The sequence below is a fragment of the Oncorhynchus masou genome, unplaced genomic scaffold (genome assembly GCF_036934945.1).
Source record: "Oncorhynchus masou masou isolate Uvic2021 unplaced genomic scaffold, UVic_Omas_1.1 unplaced_scaffold_664, whole genome shotgun sequence".
Classification (NCBI taxonomy): Eukaryota; Metazoa; Chordata; class Actinopteri; order Salmoniformes; family Salmonidae; genus Oncorhynchus; species Oncorhynchus masou.
Window position 1 is genome coordinate 70,928 of NW_027013085.1, and position 20,378 is coordinate 91,305.

At 42.0% G+C, this 20,378-nt stretch overlaps 1 protein-coding gene across 6 annotated transcripts in view; it reads left to right on the plus strand.

Annotated features, from left to right (window-relative positions):
- LOC135536797 (PHD finger protein 20-like protein 1) overlaps window positions 1-20,378 on the plus strand; it is a 40,690-nt gene that overhangs the window by 17,101 nt on the left and 3,211 nt on the right. For 4 of the 6 annotated variants that reach the window (XM_064963023.1, XM_064963026.1, XM_064963027.1 and 1 more), the window contains 7 exons: window positions 4,387-4,460; window positions 4,563-4,673; window positions 6,646-6,745; window positions 7,229-7,424; window positions 8,361-8,522; window positions 8,690-8,858; window positions 10,379-10,607. In XM_064963023.1, coding sequence (XP_064819095.1) covers window positions 4,387-4,460; window positions 4,563-4,673; window positions 6,646-6,745; window positions 7,229-7,424; window positions 8,361-8,522; window positions 8,690-8,858; window positions 10,379-10,607 — 1,041 coding nt within the window. The remainder of the gene's footprint in view (window positions 1-4,386; window positions 4,461-4,562; window positions 4,674-6,645; window positions 6,746-7,228; window positions 7,425-8,360; window positions 8,523-8,689; window positions 8,859-10,378; window positions 10,608-20,378) is intronic. The other 2 variants (XM_064963024.1, XM_064963025.1) reach the window with 2 other exon arrangements.

Below are 20,378 nucleotides of genomic sequence, written 5' to 3' on the forward strand. Positions count from 1 at the left end.
CTTACCATAACAGTCCCACTCTTAACCATCACCCATAACTTACCATCTGAAAGGAAGTTCCATAACAGTCCCACTCTTAACCATCACCCATAACTTACCATAACAGTCCCACTCTTAACCATCACCCATAACTTACCATAACAGTCCCACTCTTAACCATCACCCATAACTTACCATAACAGTCCCACTCTTAACCATCACCCATAACTTACCATAACAGTCCCACTCTTAACCATCACCCATAACTTACCATAACAGTCCCACTCTTAACCATCACCCATAACTTACCATAACAGTCCCACTCTTAACCATCACCCATAACTTACCATAACAGTCCCACTCTTAACCATCACCCATAACTTACCATAACAGTCCCACTCTTAACCATCACCCATAACTTACCATCAGAAAGGAAGAGATATGTATGTTACAACATTATGATGAAACTGTACATTCATGTATGTGAAATCAAACAATACAAGTCATTTAGTTTCACATCATTATTTGAGTGTTTCCATATGAATTCGTGACAGACTGTGGAATGTTCCCCTCACATAGGCAACAGCAGAAAACCACTGAAGGTGCTGTGGTTGTGATCGTCGTAGGTCCAGTAGCCTGAGAAGAGACTCATGTGGACCGTGTCCCCTTTCTAGATCTAGTAGCCTGAGAAGAGACTCATGTGGACCGTGTCCCCTTTCTAGATCTAGTAGCCTGAGAAGAGACTCATGTGGACCGTGTCCCCTTTCTAGATCTAGTAGCCTGAGAAGAGACTCATGTGGACCGTGTCCCCTTTCTCCATCTCTAGATCTAGTAGCCTGAGAAGAGACTCATGTGGACCGTGTCCCCTTTCTAGATCTAGTAGCCTGAGAAGAGATTCATGTGGACCGTGTCCCCTTTCTCCATCTCTAGATCTAGTAGCCTGAGAAGAGATTCATGTGGACCGTGTCCCCTTTCTCCATCTCTAGATCTAGTAGCCTGAGAAGAGACTCATGTGGACCGTGTCCCCTTTCTAGATCTAGTAGCCTGAGAAGAGACTCATGTGGACCGTGTCCCCTTTCTAGATCTCTAGATCTAGTAGCCTGAGAAGAGACTCATGTGGACCGTGTCCCCTTTCTAGATCTAGTAGCCTGAGAAGAGACTCGTGTGGACCGTGTCCCCTTTCTAGATCTAGTAGCCTGAGAAGAGACTCATGTGGACCGTGTCCCCTTTCTCCATCTCTTGATCTAGTAGCCTGAGAAGAGACTCGTGTGGACCGTGTCCCCTTTCTAGATCTAGTAGCCTGAGAAGAGACTCATGTGGACCGTGTCCCCTTTCTAGATCTAGTAGCCTGAGAAGATACTCATGTGGACCGTGTCCCCTTTCTAGATCTAGTAGCCTGAGAAGAGACTCATGTGGACCGTGTCCCCTTTCTCCATCTCTTGATCTAGTAGCCTGAGAAGAGATTCATGTGGACCGTGTCCCCTTTCTAGATCTAGTAGCCTGAGAAGAGACTCATGTGGACCGTGTCCCCTTTCTAGATCTCTAGATCTAGTAGCCTGAGAAGAGATTCATGTGGACCGTGTCCCCTTTCTCCATCTCTTGATCTAGTAGCCTGAGAAGAGACTCATGTGGACCGTGTCCCCTTTCTAGATCTAGTAGCCTGAGAAGAGACTCATGTGGACCGTGTCCCCTTTCTAGATCTAGTAGCCTGAGAAGAGACTCGTGGACCGTGTCCCCTTTCTAGATCTAGTAGCCTGAGAAGAGACTCGTGGACCGTGTCCCCTTTCTCCATCTCTAGATCTAGTAGCCTGAGAAGAGACTCATGTGGACCGTGTCCCCTTTCTCCATCTCTTGATCTAGTAGCCTGAGAAGAGATTCATGTGGACCGTGTCCCCTTTCTAGATCTAGTAGCCTGAGAAGAGACTCGTGGACCGTGTCCCCTTTCTCCATCTCTAGATCTAGTAGCCTGAGAAGAGACTCATGTGGACCGTGTCCCCTTTCTCCATCTCTAGATCTAGTAGCCTGAGAAGAGATTCATGTGGACCGTGTCCCCTTTCTAGATCTAGTAGCCTGAGAAGAGACTCATGTGGACTGTGTCCCCTTTCTCCATCTCTAGATCTAGTAGCCTGAGAAGAGACTCATGTGGACCGTGTCCCCTTTCTAGATCTCGTAGCCTGAGAAGAGACTCATGTGGACCGTGTCCCCTTTCTCCATCTCTAGATCTAGTAGCCTGAGAAGAGATTCATGTGGACCGTGTCCCCTTTCTAGATCTAGTAGCCTGAGAAGAGACTCATGTGGACCGTGTCCCCTTTCTAGATCTAGTAGCCTGAGAAGAGACTCATGTGGACCGTGTCCCCTTTCTCCATCTCTAGATCTAGTAGCCTGAGAAGAGACTCATGTGGACCGTGTCCCCTTTCTAGATCTAGTAGCCTGAGAAGAGACTCATGTGGACCGTGTCCCCTTTCTCCATCTCTAGATCTAGTACCCTGAGAAGAGACTCATGTGGACCGTGTCCCCTTTCTAGATCTAGTAGCCTGAGAAGAGATTCATGTGGACCGTGTCCCCTTTCTAGATCTAGTAGCCTGAGAAGAGATTCATGTGGACCGTGTCCCCTTTCTAGATCTAGTAGCCTGAGAAGAGATTCATGTGGACCGTGTCCCCTTTCTAGATCTAGTAGCCTGAGAAGAGCATTCATGTGGACCGTGTCCCCTTTCTAGATCTAGTAGCCTGAGAAGAGACTCATGTGGACCGTGTCCCCTTTCTAGATCTAGTAGCCTGAGAAGAGACTCGTGTCTAGAATCGCTGCATTGGATGATTGTCATTTTCATTCCCCTGACCGGACCACATAATAGGCAGGCCATTCTTCTACTAAAGTACAGACAACCCCTTGGAGGTTTTGTTGTCCATGGCAGTGAATCTGATGAAGTAGACCCCTCTCACTGGTGCTGTGAAGATATCTGCATCATAGGAGATGCAGGGAGACATCAGCACTGTTCATGTCTCAAACACTGGAGCCCGTGTCCCAGACCAACAGAACAGCAACATCAACACTGTTCATGTCCCAGACCGACAGAACAGCAACACCAGCACTGTTCATGTCTCAGACACTGGAGCCCGTGTCCCAGACCGACAGAACAGCAACACCAGCACTGTTCATGTCCCAGACCGACAGAACCGCAACACCAGCACTGTTCATGTCCCAGACCGACAGAACAGCAACATCAGCACTGTTCATGTCCCAGACCGACAGAACAGCAACGTCAACACTGTTCATGTCTCAGACACTGGAGCCCGTGTCCTAGACCGACAGAACAGCAACGTCAACACTGTTCATGTCTCAGACACTGGAGCCCGTGTCCCAGACCGACAGAACAGCAACATCAGCACTGTTCATGTCCCAGACCGACAGAACAGCAGCAACAGCACTGTTCATGTCTCAGACACTGGAGCCCGTGTCCCAGACCGACAGAACAGCAACGTCAACACTGTTCATGTCTCAGACCGACAGAACAGCAACGTCAACACTGTTCATGTCCCAGACCGACAGAACAGCAACATCAACACTGTTCATGTCCCAGACCGACAGAACAGCAACATCAACACTGTTCATGTCTCAGACACTGGAGCCCGTGTCCCAGACCGACAGAACAGCAACATCAGCACTGTTCATGTCTCAGACCGACAGAACAGCAACATCAACACTGTTCATGTCCCAGACCGACAGAACAGCAACATCAGCACTGTTCATGTCTCAGACACTGGAGCCCGTCTCCCAGACCGACAGAACAGCAGCAACAGCAGAGAGACAGCAGCCTTCATTCTGGACTTAATACCTCCTCAGAATGAATGTAGTCTACTGTGATCAGTGGCCATACTTCTATATTTCACATTGGGGAAGCTAACAGTACTTGGGAAATGAAGAAACATCGCTAAGGACTGTTATCTAACAGTGTCAACTGGGTCCAATTTGGGGTTAAACTGTTTACGCCCCTCTAGCCTTTATTCAGCCTTTCAGTATTGGAATAGACTGGTATATTACTCTGTGATGATCACACTTGGTATTTAGTTAACTTAGAAAACTTTCAGCTAAGCTAACTTTAGCCGATAGTTTGCTGAAGTTCTTCTTCAAGATATATGTTGTAAAGAATGTGAGCAGTGTTTTTACACTTGTTTTTATTCTCTCTCTCCCCCCTTTCTCCCCCCCCCTTTCTCTCTCCCCCCCTTTCTCTCTCCCCCCTTTTCTCTCTCTCCCCCTTTCTCTCTCTCTCTCTCCCCCCTTTCTCTCTCTCTCTCCCCCTTTCTCTCTCTCTCCCCCTTTCTCTCTCTCTCCCCCCCTTTCTCTCTCTCTCCCCCCCTTTCTCTCTCTCTCTCTCTCTCTCCCCCCCCTTTCTCTCTCTCTCTCTCCAGACCTGTCAGACATAGAGTTCCTGGAGGACTCGACCACAGAGAGCCTGCTGTTTAGTGGAGATGAGTACAACCAGGTATGGTCCTTTAGCATTCTCCTCTATGTAATAGATTGTGTGTTATAGCTTAGGAAATGTATAGATGTTACTAAGGGGGTTTGTTTTGAACCCTCCGACCAGGACTTTGACTCTCTAAACATGGAGGACTTCCAGGAGGAGGATGAGGATGGTACCCAGGAGATCGTCCGCTGTATCTGTGAGATGGACGAGGAGAATGGATTCATGATTCAGGTACTGGACTGACTGGACCCCTCAGACTAGTGTTCTGTCTGAGGTGGGGTGGTTCTGGATGTCAGAAGGTGAATTCACCAATTTGTAAGTCGCTCTGGATAAGAGCGTCTGCTAAATGACTTAAATGTAAATGTTCTGTCTGAGGTGGGGTGGTTCTGTCTGAGGTGGGGTGGTTCTGTCTGAGGTGGGGTGGTTCTGTCTGAGGTGGGGTGGTTCTGCCTGAGGTGGGGTGGTTCTGCCTGAGGTGGGGTGGTTCTGCCTGAGGTGGGGTGGTTCTGTCTGAGGTGGGGTTGGTTCTGCCTGAGGTGGGGTGGTTCTGTCTGAGGTGGGGTGGTTCTGCCTGAGGTGGGGTGGTTCTGCCTGAGGTGGGGTGGTTCTGCCTGAGGTGGGGTGGTTCTGCCTGAGGTGGGGTGGTTCTGCCTGAGGTGGGGTGGTTCTGCCTGAGGTGGGGTGGTTCTGTCTGAGGTGGGGTGGTTCTGCCTGAGGTGGGGTGGTTCTGCCTGAGGTGGGGTGGTTCTGCCTGAGGTGGGGTGGTTCTGCCTGAGGTGGGGTGGTTCTGCCTGAGGTGGGGTGGTTCTGCCTGAGGTGGGGTGGTTCTGCCTGAGGTGGGGTGGTTCTGCCTGAGGTGGGGTGGTTCTGCCTGAGGTGGGGTTGGTTCTGCCTGAGGTGGGGTGGTTCTGTCTGAGGTGGGGTGGTTCTGTCTGAGGTGGGGTGGTTCTGTCTGAGGTGGGGTGGTTCTGTCTGAGGTGGGGTTGGTTCTGCCTGAGGTGGGGTGGTTCTGCCTGAGGTGGGGTTGGTTCTGCCTGAGGTGGGGTTGGTTCTGCCTGAGGTGGGGTTGGTTCTGCCTGAGGTGGGGTGGTTCTGCCTGAGGTGGGGTGGTTCTGCCTGAGGTGGGGTGGTTCTGCCTGAGGTGGGGTGGTTCTGCCTGAGGTGGGGTGGTTCTGCCTGAGGTGGGGTGGTTCTGCCTGAGGTGGGGTGGTTCTGCCTGAGGTGGGGTGGTTCTGCCTGAGGTGGGGTGGTTCTGTCTGAGGTGGGGTGGTTCTGTCTGAGGTGGGGTTGGTTCTGCCTGAGGTGGGGTTGGTTCTGCCTGAGGTGGGGTTGGTTCTGCCTGAGGTGGGGTTGGTTCTGCCTGAGGTGGGGTTGGTTCTGCCTGAGGTGGGGGGGTTCTGCCTGAGGTGGGGGGGTTCTGCCTGAGGTGGGGGGGTTCTGCCTGAGGTGGGGTTTGGAACATTCCAGTCACTTGTGGTGTAAATTCAACACCAAGGACACCTGAAGTTAATATTAAATGAATCACTCTTTAGTATCAGTTAACTGGGGAGTTTACAACAAATACAAGTACAAGTCTGCCACAAGCTCCGCCAGGACGTTCCCTTCAGGCCTCTAATATGGGCCTCCTGAGTGGCGCAGGTGGTCTAAGGCGCTACATTGCAGTGCTAGAAGCGTCACTACTGACCCTGGTTCGATCCCGGGCTGTATCACAACCGGCCATGGTCGGGAGTCCCATAGGGCGGCGCACAATTGGCCCAGCGTTGTCTGGGTTAGGGGAGCGTTTGGCCGGGGGTGGGGCGATTTGGGGAGTGTTTCAGGAATTTGGGGGGAGTTTCTGGAATTTTCCAACTATCCCTCAGACATAACAATGGGGCATAAACATGTCTGTTGTCATGTGGGCTCCCGAGTGGCGCAGCGGTCTAAGGCACAGCATCTCAGTACTAGAGGCGTCACTACAGACCCTGGTTGGAATCCAGGCTGTATCACAACCGGTCATGATTGGGAGTCCCATAGGGCGGCGCTCGTCCGGGTTTGGACGGGGTAGACTGTCATTTGTAAATAAGAATTTGTTCCTGACTGACTTGCCTAGTTTTAAATAAATAAATAACATGTATTATACTTGTTTCAGACCTGGGTTCAGATAGTATTTGTTTCCACCTAAACACACACACATTCAGTCTCTCTCTCTCTCTCTGCGTTTCAGTGTGAGGAGTGTATGTGCTGGCAGCACAGTGTGTGTATGGGGCTTCTGGAGGATAGCATCCCGGACCAGTACATATGTTACATCTGCAGAGACCCTCCAGGTAACATCATACCCTACACTCCCCTAACCACAGATCTAGGATCAGATTACTCCCCAACCTAAACCATTAGGGGGATGAAAGATTATCTCACCCTGTGTCGGTGGTTAGAGGCAACTTTTAGCCTGATCTCAGATCTGTTGTCTCCTTCTCTCGCCTGGTCTCAGATCTGTTGTCTCCTTTTATCGCCTGGTCTCAGATCTGTTGTCTCCTTTTATCGCCTGGTCTCAGATCTGGTGTCTCCTATCTCCTGGTCCCAGATCTGTTTGTGTTCTTGACAGCTCTATTGATGTCATTGTCAAGCCAAACATGACCATGAGTGACAAGGAGTTGGTATGATAACGCAAACAAACTGGCACTCAGGCTCGGCAACTTCGACCTCCCCTATACAATTTACAAACAAGACCAAGATATTCCTACATTATTATTATTATCATCAACATGTTGGTTGTTTTCCTGACATGTCCATTTGTTTTTGTTGTTTAGGTCAAAGGTGGAGTGCCAAATATCTCCATGACAAAGACTGGTTGAACAAGGGTCAGATGTACGGCTTGTCCTTCCTCTCTGAGAACTACTCTGAGCAGAACTGTAAGACCAGCGTGTCCACCCATCAGCTGTTAGCAGACGTGTTCAGTGTCAACAACGTCCTTCACGGACTACAGCTGAAGATGGACATACTACAGTAGGTCCCCTGTCAACATGTAGGGCAACGTTTTCATCACACTGAAGAAAACTGGAACTCATTGTTTGTAGTACGAGGTTCTGGTCAAATCTAGTGCACTATAAAGGGAATAGGGTGCCATAGGGCTCTGGTCAAATCTAGTGCACTATAAAGGGAATAGGGTGCCATAGGGTTCTGGTCAAATCTAGTGCACTATAAAGGGAATAGGGTGCCATAGGGCTCTGGTCAAATCTAGTGCACTATAAAGGGAATAGGGTGCCATAGGGCTCTGGTCAAATCTAGTGCACTATAAAGGGAATAGGGTGCCATAGGGCTCTGGTCAAATCTAGTGCACTATAAAGGGAATAGGGTGCCATAGGGCTCTGGTCAAATCTAGTGCACTATAAAGGGAATAGGGTGCCATAGGGCTCTGGTCAAATCTAGTGCACTATAAAGGGAATAGGGTGCCATAGGGCTCTGGTCAAATCTAGTGCACTATAAAGGGAATAGGGTGCCATAGGGCTCTGGTCAAATCTAGTGCACTATAAAGGGAATAGGGTGCCATAGGGCTCTGGTCAAATCTAGTGCACTATAAAGGGAATAGGGTGCCATAGGGCTCTGGTCAAATCTAGTGCACTATAAAGGGAATAGGGTGCCATAGGGCTCTGGTCAAATCTAGTGCACTATAAAGGGAATAGGGTGCCATAGGGCTCTGGTCAAATCTAGTGCACTATAAAGGGAATAGGGTGCCATAGGGCTCTGGTCAAATCTAGTGCACTATAAAGGGAATAGGGTGCCATAGGGCTCTGGTCAAATCTAGTGCACTATAAAGGGAATAGGGTGCCATAGGGTTCTGGTCAAATCTAGTGCACTATAAAGGGAATAGGGTGCTATTTAAAACGGATCCATGATCATTTGGAGTCAAAATGAACCATTTAGTTCCTTGTCCACCTATAGGAACAAACACAATCCCAATTTGCACTTCTGGGCTCGGTCATGGGTGAACTCTGACGAGGACCAGCCCATGGGCGGTCTCCCTGACTGCATCCACCTGACAGACAACTCTCTGAACAACCAGAACTCCTCCAAGACAGACACTTACATCACCAGCGAACACAGGTACACGTTCAGCTGAGTAATACCTGATTTTAGTAGCGGTGGACACTGGTATGGAATCAAACATTATCTATGTTGTGTTGAATTAGCCATATTGGTGCCCGTCACCAGTTTACAGTGTGTTCATAATGTATTTTATTGATTGTCTTTGTAATCACTCTGCTTTCCAGCTACCAGAAACTCCCCAGCCCCGGACAGCTGGAACACTGGCCCTCTACAGACCCCCACGGCTCCAACAGCCAGGAGGGAGGAGGGGTGGGGGCGGACCTGGTGGTGGCTAATACTAACCCCGCCTCTCACTCCACCCACTTCACAGCCAAGGAACAGGAAGTAAGAAAGGTGTTGTTGATCTTTATTGTCTGTTTGTTTTTAAGGCGATCACTTTATTCATCAGTTGTACATCAGGTCCAACTGGGATGTAACTTCATCCCAACCTCTCCTAGAGACAATACACTACATGGAGAGGTAGGATCAGGGGACTGTTTATCTCAACCTCTCCTAAAGACAATACACTACATGGAGAGGTAGGATCAGGGGACTGTTTATCTCAACCTCTCCTAAAGACAATACACTACATGGAGAGGTAGGATCAGGGGACTGTTTATCTCAACCTCTCCTAAAGACAATACACTACATGGAGAGGTAGGATCAGGGGACTGTTTATCTCAACCTCTCCTAAAGACAATACACTACATGGAGAGGTAGGATCAGGGGACTGTTTATCTCAACCTCTCCTAAAGACAATACACTACATGGAGAGGTAGGATCAGGGGACTGTTTATCTCAACCTCTCCTAAAGACAATACACTACATGGAGAGGTAGGATCAGGGGACTGTTTATCTCAACCTCTCCTAGAGACAATACACTACATGGAGAGGTAGGATCAGGGGACTGTTTATCTCAACCTCTCCTAAAGACAATACACTACATAGAGAGGTAGGATCAGGGGACTGTTTATCTCAACCTCTCCTAAAGACAATACACTACATGGAGAGGTAGGATCAGGGGACTGTTTATCTCAACCTCTCCTAGAGACAATACACTACATGGAGAGGTAGGATCAGGGGACTGTTTATCTCAACCTCTCCTAAAGACAATACACTACATGGAGAGGTAGGATCAGGGGACTGTTTATCTCAACCTCTCCTAAAGACAATACACTACATGGAGAGGTAGGACCAGGGGACTGTTTATCTCAACCTCTCCTAGAGACAATACACTACATGGAGAGGTAGGATCAGGGGACTGTTTATCTCAACCTCTCCTAAAGACAATACACTACATGGAGAGGTAGGATCAGGGGACTGTTTATCTCAACCTCTCCTAAAGACAATACACTACATGGAGAGGTAGGACCAGGGGACTGTTTATCTCAACCTCTCCTAAAGACGATACACTACATGGAGCGGTAGGACCAGGGGACTGTTTATCTCAACCTCTCCTAAAGACAATACACTACATGGAGAGGTAGGATCAGGGGACTGTTTATCTCAACCTGTCCTAAAGACAATACACTACATGGAGAGGTAGGATCAGGGGACTGTTTATCTCAACCTCTCCTAAAGACAATACACTACATGGAGAGGTAGGATCAGGGGGTGCCCGTGGAGTTAAGTGCACAACGGCAAGCCGTGGTATCTAGGGTTTGATACATGCAACCCCTCCGAGTTGCCAGCTGACTTCCGGGACAGATTCTTCCTGTCAGACCCGGGTTTCGAACTGGCAACCCTCTGGTTGCTGTCTCGCCTCTCTAACCAATAGGCTATCGGCTTTCATCTAAAAATAATGAACTGTAAAATGTGTTGATCAATTTTGATTCGATTTTTGTGGTTGAGTTAATGCTGTGTGTTGTCAACAGAAGACAACTGCCCTGGCTGTACATGGCTCCCTGGCTATGCCTGCCTGTCTGAATGAGAGGGGACCAGACTCAGTGCTGGCTGTGCCTGGCTGTCTGAATGAGAGGGGACCAGACTCAGTGGAACATGCCAGGAACTGTCTCCAGTGGCAGATGAACCTCCTGACTCACATAGAAGATGTTCAGAACCAGGTGGCAGGCAGGATGGACCTCATAGAGAAGGAGCTTGATGGTAAATGGGATGGTCTGGGTGGTCTAGAAAAGGGGCTTGATGGTAAATGGGGTGTTCTGGGTGGTCTAGAGAAAGAGCTTGATGGTAAATGGGGTGGTCTGGGTGGTCTAGAGAAGGAACTTGATGGTAAATGGGGTGGTCTGGGTGGTCTAGAGAAGGAGCTTGATGGTAAATGGGGTGGTCTGGGTGGTCTAGAGAAGGAGCTTGATGGTAAATGGGGTGGTCTGGGTGGTCTAGAGAAGGAACTTGATGGTAAATGGGGTGGTCTGGGTGGTCTAGAGAAGGAGCTTGATGGTGAATGGGGTGTTCTGGGTGGTCTAGAGAAGGAGCTTGATGGTAAATGGGATGGTCTGGGTGGTCTAGAGAAGGAGCTTGATGGTACATGGTAGTGGGTGGTCCACTAAATACACTGTCCTATCCTATAGACTAATAATACACTGTCCTATCCTATACACTAATAATACACTGTCCTATACTATACACGAATAATACACTGTCCTATCCTATACACTAATCATACACTGTCCTATCCTATACACTAATCATACACTGTCCTATCCTATACACTAATCATACACTGTCCTATCCTATACACTAATCATACACTGTCCTATCCTATACACTAATAATACACTGTCCTATCCTATACACTAATAATATACTGTCCTATCCTATACACTAATAATACACTGTCCTATCCTATACACTAATAATACACTGTCCTATCCTATACAGTGTCCTATCCTATACACTAATAATACACTGTCCTATCCTATACACTAATCATACACTGTCCTATCCTAAACACTAATCATACACTGTCCTATCCTAAACACTAATCATACACTGTCCTATCCTATAGACTAATAATACACTATCCTATCCTATACACTAATAATACACTGTCCTATCCTATACACTAATAATACACTGTCCTATTCTATACACTAATAATACACTGTCCTATCCTATAGACTAATAATACACTGTCCTATCCTATACAGTGTCCTATCCTATACACTGTCCTATCCTATACACTAATAATACACTGTCCCATCCTATACACTAATAATACACTGTCCCATCCTATACACTAATAATACACTGTCCTATCCTATACACTAATAATACACTGTCCTATCCTATACACTAATAATACACTGTCCTATCCTATACACTAATAATACACTGTCCTATCCTATACACTAATCATACACTGTCCTATCCTATACACTAATAATACACTGTCCTATCCTATACACTAATAATACACTGTCCTATCCTATACAGTGTCCTATCCTATACACTAATAATACACTGTCCTATCCTATACACTAATCATACACTGTCCTATCCTATACACTAATAATACACTGTCCTATCCTATAGACTAATAATACACTGTCCTATCCTATACACGAATAATACACTGTCCTATCCTATACACTAATAATACACTGTCCTATCCTATACACTAATAATACACTGTCCTATCCTATACACTAATAATACACTGTCCTATCATATAGACTAATAATACACTGTCCTATCCTATACAGTGTCCTATCCTATACACTGTCCTATCATATACACTAATAATACACTGTCCTATCCTATACACTAATAATACACTGTCCTATCCTATACAGTGTCCTATCCTATACACTAATCATACACTGTCCTATCCTATACACTAATCATACACTGTCCTATCCTATACACTAATCATACACTGTCCTATCCTATACACTAATCATACACTGTCCTATCCTATACACTAATCATACACTGTCCTATCCTATACACTAATCATACACTGTCCTATCCTATACACTAATCATACACTGTCCTATCCTATACACTAATAATATACTGTCCTATCCTATACACTAATAATACACTGTCCTATCCTATAGACTAATAATACACTGTCCTATCCTATACAGTGTCCTATCCTATACACTAATAATACACTGTCCTATCCTATACACTAATCATACACTGTCCTATCCTAAACACTAATCATACACTGTCCTATCCTAAACACTAATCATACACTGTCCTATCCTATAGACTAATAATACACTATCCTATTCTATACACTAATAATACACTGTCCTATCCTATAGACTAATAATACACTGTCCTATCCTATACACTGTCCTATCCTATACAGTGTCCTATCCTATACACTAATAATACACTGTCCTATCCTATACACTAATAATACACTGTCCCATCCTATACACTAATAATACACTGTCCTATCCTATACACTAATAATACACTGTCCTATCCTATACACTAATAATACACTGTCCTATCCTATACACTAATAATACACTGTCCTATCCTATACACTAATAATACACTGTCCTATCCTATACACTAATAATACACTGTCCTATCCTATACACTAATAATACACTGTCCTATCCTATACACTAATAATACACTGTCCTATCCTATACACTAATAATACACTGTCCTATCCTATACACTAATAATACACTGTCCTATCCTATACACTAATAATACACTGTCCTATCCTATACAGTGTCCTATCCTATACACTGTCCTATCCTATACACTGTCCTATCCTATACACTAATAATACACTGTCCTATCCTATACACTAATAATACACTGTCCTATCCTATACACTAATAATACACTGTCCTATCCTATACACTAATAATACACTGTCCTATCCTATACAGTGTCCTATCCTATACACTGTCCTATCCTATAGACTAATAATACACTGTCCTATCATATACAGTGTCCTATCCTATACACTGTCCTATCCTATACACTAATAATACACTGTCCTATCCTATACAGTGTCCTATCCTATACACTGTCCTATCCTATACACTAATAATACACTGTCCTATCCTATACACTAATAATACACTGTCCTATCCTATACACTAATAATACACTGTCCTATCCTATAGACTAATAATACACTATCCTATCCTATACACTAATAATACACTGTCCTATCCTATACACTAATAATACACTGTCCTATCCTATACACTAATAATAGACTGTCCTATCCTATACACTAATAATACACTGTCCTATCCTATACACTAATAATACACTGTCCTATCCTATACACTAATAATACACTGTCCTATCCTATACACTAATGATGCACTGTCCTATCCTATACACTAATGATACACTGTCCTATCCTATACACTAATAATACACTGTCCTATCCTATACACTAATAATACACTGTCCTATCCTATACACTAATAATACACTGTCCTATCCTATACACTAATAATACACTGTCCTATCCTATACAGTGTCCTATCCTATACACTAATCATACACTGTCCTATCCTATACACTAATCATACACTGTCCTATCCTATACACTAATCATACACTGTCCTATCCTATACACTAATAATATATCCTATCCTATACACTAATAATACACTGTCCTATCCTATACACTAGTACACTGTCCTATCCTATACACTAATAATACACTGTCCTATCCTATACACTAGTACACTGTCCTATCCTATACACTAATCATACACTGTCCTGTCCTATAAACTAATCATACACTGTCCTATCCTATACACTAATCATACACTGTCCTATCCTATACACTAATCATACACTGTCCTATCCTATACACTAATCATACACTGTCCTATCCTATACACTAATAATACACTGTCCTATCCTATACACTAGTACACTGTCCTATCCTATACACTAATAATATACTGTCCTATCCTATACACTAATACACTGTCCTCTCCTATACACTGATAATACACTGTCCTATCCTATACACTAATAATACACTGTCCTATCCTATACACCAATAATACACTGTCCTATCCTATACACTAATAATACACTGTCCTATCCTATACACTAATAATACACTGTCCTATCCTATACACTAATAATACACTGTCCTATCCTATACAGTGTCCTATCCTATACACTAATAATACACTGTCCTATCCTATACACTAATCATACACTGTCCTATCCTATACACTAATAATACACTGTCCTATCCTATACACTAATAATACACTGTCCTATCCTATACACTAATAATACACTGTCCTATCCTATACCGTGTCCTATCCTATACACTAATAATACACTGTCCTATCCTATACACTAATCATACACTGTCCTATCCTATACACTAATCATACACTGTCCTATCCTATACACTAATAATACACTGTCCTATCCTATACACTAATAATACACTGTCCTATCCTATACACTAATAATACACTGTCCTATCCTATACACTAATAATATACTGTCCTATCCTATACACTAATAATACACTGTCCTATCATATAGACTAATAATACACTGTCCTATCCTATACAGTGTCCTATCCTATACACTAATAATACACTGTCCTATCCTATACAGTGTCCTATCCTATACACTAATAATACACTGTCCTATCCTATACACTAATCATACACTGTCCTATCCTATACACTAATCATACACTGTCCTATCCTATACACTAATCATACACTGTCCTATCCTATACACTAATAATACACTGTCCTATCCTATACACTAATAATATACTGTCCTATCCTATACACTAATAATACACTGTCCTATCCTATAGACTAATAATACACTGTCCTATCCTATACAGTGTCCTATCCTATACACTAATAATACACTGTCCTATCCTATACACTAATAATAATCATACACTGTCCTATCCTATACACTAAACACTAATCATACACTGTCCTATCCTATACACTAATCATACACTGTCCTATCCTATAGACTAATAATACACTATCCTATCCTATACACTAATAATACACTGTCCTATCCTATACACTAATAATACACTGTCCTATTCTATACACTAATACACTGTCCTATCCTATAGACTAATAATACACTGTCCTATCCTATACACTGTCCTATCCTATACACTGTCCTATCCTATACACTAATAATACACTGTCCCATCCTATACACTAATAATACACTGTCCCATCCTATACACTAATAATACACTGTCCCATCCTATACACTAATAATACACTGTCCTATCCTATACACTAATACACTGTCCTATCCTATACACTAATAATACACTGTCCTATCCTATACACTAATCATACACTGTCCTATCCTATACACTAATAATACACTGTCCTATCCTATACACTAATAATACACTGTCCTATCCTATACACTAATAATACACTGTCCTATCCTATACACTAATAATACACTGTCCTATCCTATACACTAATAATAGACTGTCCTATCCTATACACTAATAATACACTGTCCTATCCTATACACTAATAATACACTGTCCTATCCTATACACTAATAATACACTGTCCTATCCTATACACTAATGATGCACTGTCCTATGCTATACACTAATGATGCACTGTCCTATCCTATACACTAATGATACACTGTCCTATCCTATACACTAATGATACACTGTCCTATCCTATACACTAATAATACACTGTCCTATCCTATACACTAATAATACACTGTCCTATCCTATACACTGTCCTATCCTATACAGTGTCCTATCCTGTACACTGTCCTATCCTATACAGTGTCCTATCCTATACACTAATCATACACTGTCCTATCCTATACACTAATCATACACTGTCCTATCCTATACATACACTAATCATACACTGTCCTATCCTATACACTAATAATATATCCTATCCTATACACTAATAATACACTATACACTAATAATACACTGTCCTATCCTATACACTAATAATACACTGTCCTATCCTATACACTAATAATACACTGTCCTATCCTATACACTAATAATACACTGTCCTATCCTATACACTAATAATACACTGTCCTATCCTATACACTAATAATACACTGTCCTATCCTATACACTAATAATACACTGTCCTATCCTATACACTAATAATACACTGTCCTATCCTATACACTAATAATACACTGTCCTATCCTATACACTAATAATACACTGTCCTATCCTATACACTAATAATACACTGTCCTATCCTATACACTAATAATACACTGTCCTATCCTATACACTAATAATACACTGTCCTATCCTATACACTAATAATAGACTGTCCTATCCTATACACTAATAATACACTGTCCTATCCTATACACTAATAATACACTGTCCTATCCTATACACTAATAATACACTGTCCTATCCTATACACTAATGATGCACTGTCCTATGCTATACACTAATCTATACACTAATGATGCACTGTCCTATCCTATACACTAATGATACACTGTCCTATCCTATACACTAATGATACACTGTCCTATCCTATACACTAATAATACACTGTCCTATCCTATACACTAATAATACACTGTCCTATCCTATACACTGTCCTATCCTATACAGTGTCCTATCCTGTACACTGTCCTATCCTATACAGTGTCCTGTCCTATACACTAATCATACACTGTCCTATCCTATACACTAATCATACACTGTCCTATCCTATACACTAATCATACACTGTCCTATCCTATACACTAATAATATATCCTATCCTATACACTAATAATACACTGTCCTATCCTATACACTAATAATACACTGTCCTATCCTATACACTAATAATACACTGTCCTATCCTATACACTAATAATACACTGTCCTATCCTATACACTAATAATACACTGTCCTATCCTATACACTAATAATACACTGTCCTATCCTATACACTAATAATACACTGTCCTATCCTATACACTAATAATACACTGTCCTATCCTATACACTAATAATACACTGTCCTATCCTATACACTAATAATACACTGTCCTATCCTATACACTAATAATACACTGTCCTATCCTATACACTAATAATACACTGTCCTATCCTATACACTAATAATACACTGTCCTATCCTATACACTAATAATACACTGTCCTATCCTATACACTAATAATACACTGTCCTGTCCTATAAACTAATCATACACTGTCCTATCCTATACACTAATAATGCACTGTCCTATCCTATACACTAATAATACACTGTCCTGTCCTATACACTAATCATACACTGTCCTGTCCTATACACTAATCATACACTGTCCTATCCTATACACTAATCATACACTGTCCTATCCTATACACTAATCATACACTGTCCTCTCCTATACACTAATAATACACTGTCCTATCCTATACACTAATAATACACTGTCCTATCCTATACACTAATAATGTCCTATCCTATCCTATACACTAATAGTACACTGTCCTATCCTATACACTAATAATACACTGTCCTATCCTATACACTAATAATACACTGTCCTATCCTATACACTAATAATACACTGTCCTATCCTATACACTAATAATACACTGTCCTATCCTATACACTAATAATACACTGTCCTATCCTATACACTAATAATACACTGTCCTATCCTATACACTAATAATACACTGTCCTATCCTATACACTAATCATACACTGTCCTGTCCTATAAACTAATCATACACTGTCCTGTCCTATACACTAATCATACACTGTCCTGTCCTATACACTAATCATACACTGTCCTATCCTATACACTAATCATACACTGTCCTATCCTATACACTAATAATACACTGTCCTATCCTATACACTAATAATACACTGTCCTATCCTATACACTAATAATACACTGTCCTATCCTATGCACTAATAATACACTGTCCTATCCTATACACTAATAATACACTGTCCTATCCTATACACTAATAATACACTGTCCTATCCTATACACTGTCCTAATAATACACTGTCCTATCCTATACACTAATAATACACTGTCCTATCCTATACACTAATACACTGTCCTATCCTATACACTAATAATACACTGTCCTATCCTATACACTAATAATACACTGTCCTATCCTATACACTAATAATACACTGTCCTATCCTATACACTAATAATACACTGTCCTATCCTATACACTAATAATACACTGTCCTATCCTATACACTAATAATACACTGTCCTATCCTATACACTAATAATACACTGTCCTATCCTATACACTAATAATACACTGTCCTATCCTATACACTAATAATACACTGTCCTATCCTATACACTATAATAATACACTGTCCTATCCTATACACTAATAATACACTGTCCTATCCTATACACTAATAATACACTGTCCTATCCTATACACTAATAATACACTGTCCTATCCTATACACTAATAATACACTGTCCTATCCTATACACTAATAATACACTGTCCTATCCTATACACTAATAATACACTGTCCTATCCTATACACTAATAATACACTGTCCTATCCTATACACTAATAATACACTGTCCTATCCTATACACTAATAATACACTGTCCTATCCTATACACTAATAATACACTGTCCTATCCTATACACTAATAATACACTGTCCTATCCTATACACTAATAATACACTGTCCTATCCTATACACTAATAATACACTGTCCTATCCTATACACTAATAATACACTGTCCTATCCTATACACTAATAATATACTGTCCTATCCTATACACTAATAATACACTGTCCTATCCTATACACTAATAATACACTGTCCTATCCTATACACCAATAATACACTGTCCTATCCTATACACTAATAATACACTGTCCTATCCTATACACTAGTACACTGTCCTATCCTATACACTGTCCTATCCTATACACTATACACTGTCCTATCCTATACACTAATAATATACTGTCCTATCCTATACACTAATACACTGTCTATCCTATACACTAATAATACACTGTCCTATCTAATAATACACTAATAATAATACACTGTCCTATCCTATACACTAATAATACACTGTCCTATCCTATACACTAATAATACACTGTCCTATCCTATACACTAATAATACACTGTCCTATCCTATACACTAATAATACACTGTCCTATCCTATACACTAATAATACACTGTCCTATCCTATACACTAATAATACACTGTCCTATCCTATACACTAATAATACACTGTCCTATCCTATACACTAATAATATACTGTCCTATCCTATACACTAATACACTGTCCTCTCCTATACACTAATAATACACTGTCCTATCCTATACACTAATAATACACTGTCCTCTCCTATACACTAGTACACTGTCCTATCCTATACACTAATAATATACTGTCCTATCCTATACACTAATACACTGTCCTCTCCTATACACTAATAATACACTGTCCTATCCTATACACTAATAATACACTGTCCTATCCTATACACTAATAATACACTGTCCTATCCTATACACTAATAATACACTGTCCTATCCTATACACTAATAATACACTGTCCTATCCTATAGACTAATAATACACTGTCCTATCCTATACACTAATAATACACTGTCCTATCCTATACACTAATAATACACTGTCCTATCCTATACACTAATAATACTGTCCATCCTGTCACTATCCTATACACTAATAATACACTGTCCTATCCTATACACTAATAATACACTGTCCTATCCTATACACTAATAATACACTGTCCTATCCTATACACTAATAATACACTGTCCTATCCTATACACTAATAATACACTGTCCTATCCTATACACTAATAATACACTGTCCTATCCTATACACTAATAATACACTGTCCTATCCTATACACTAATAA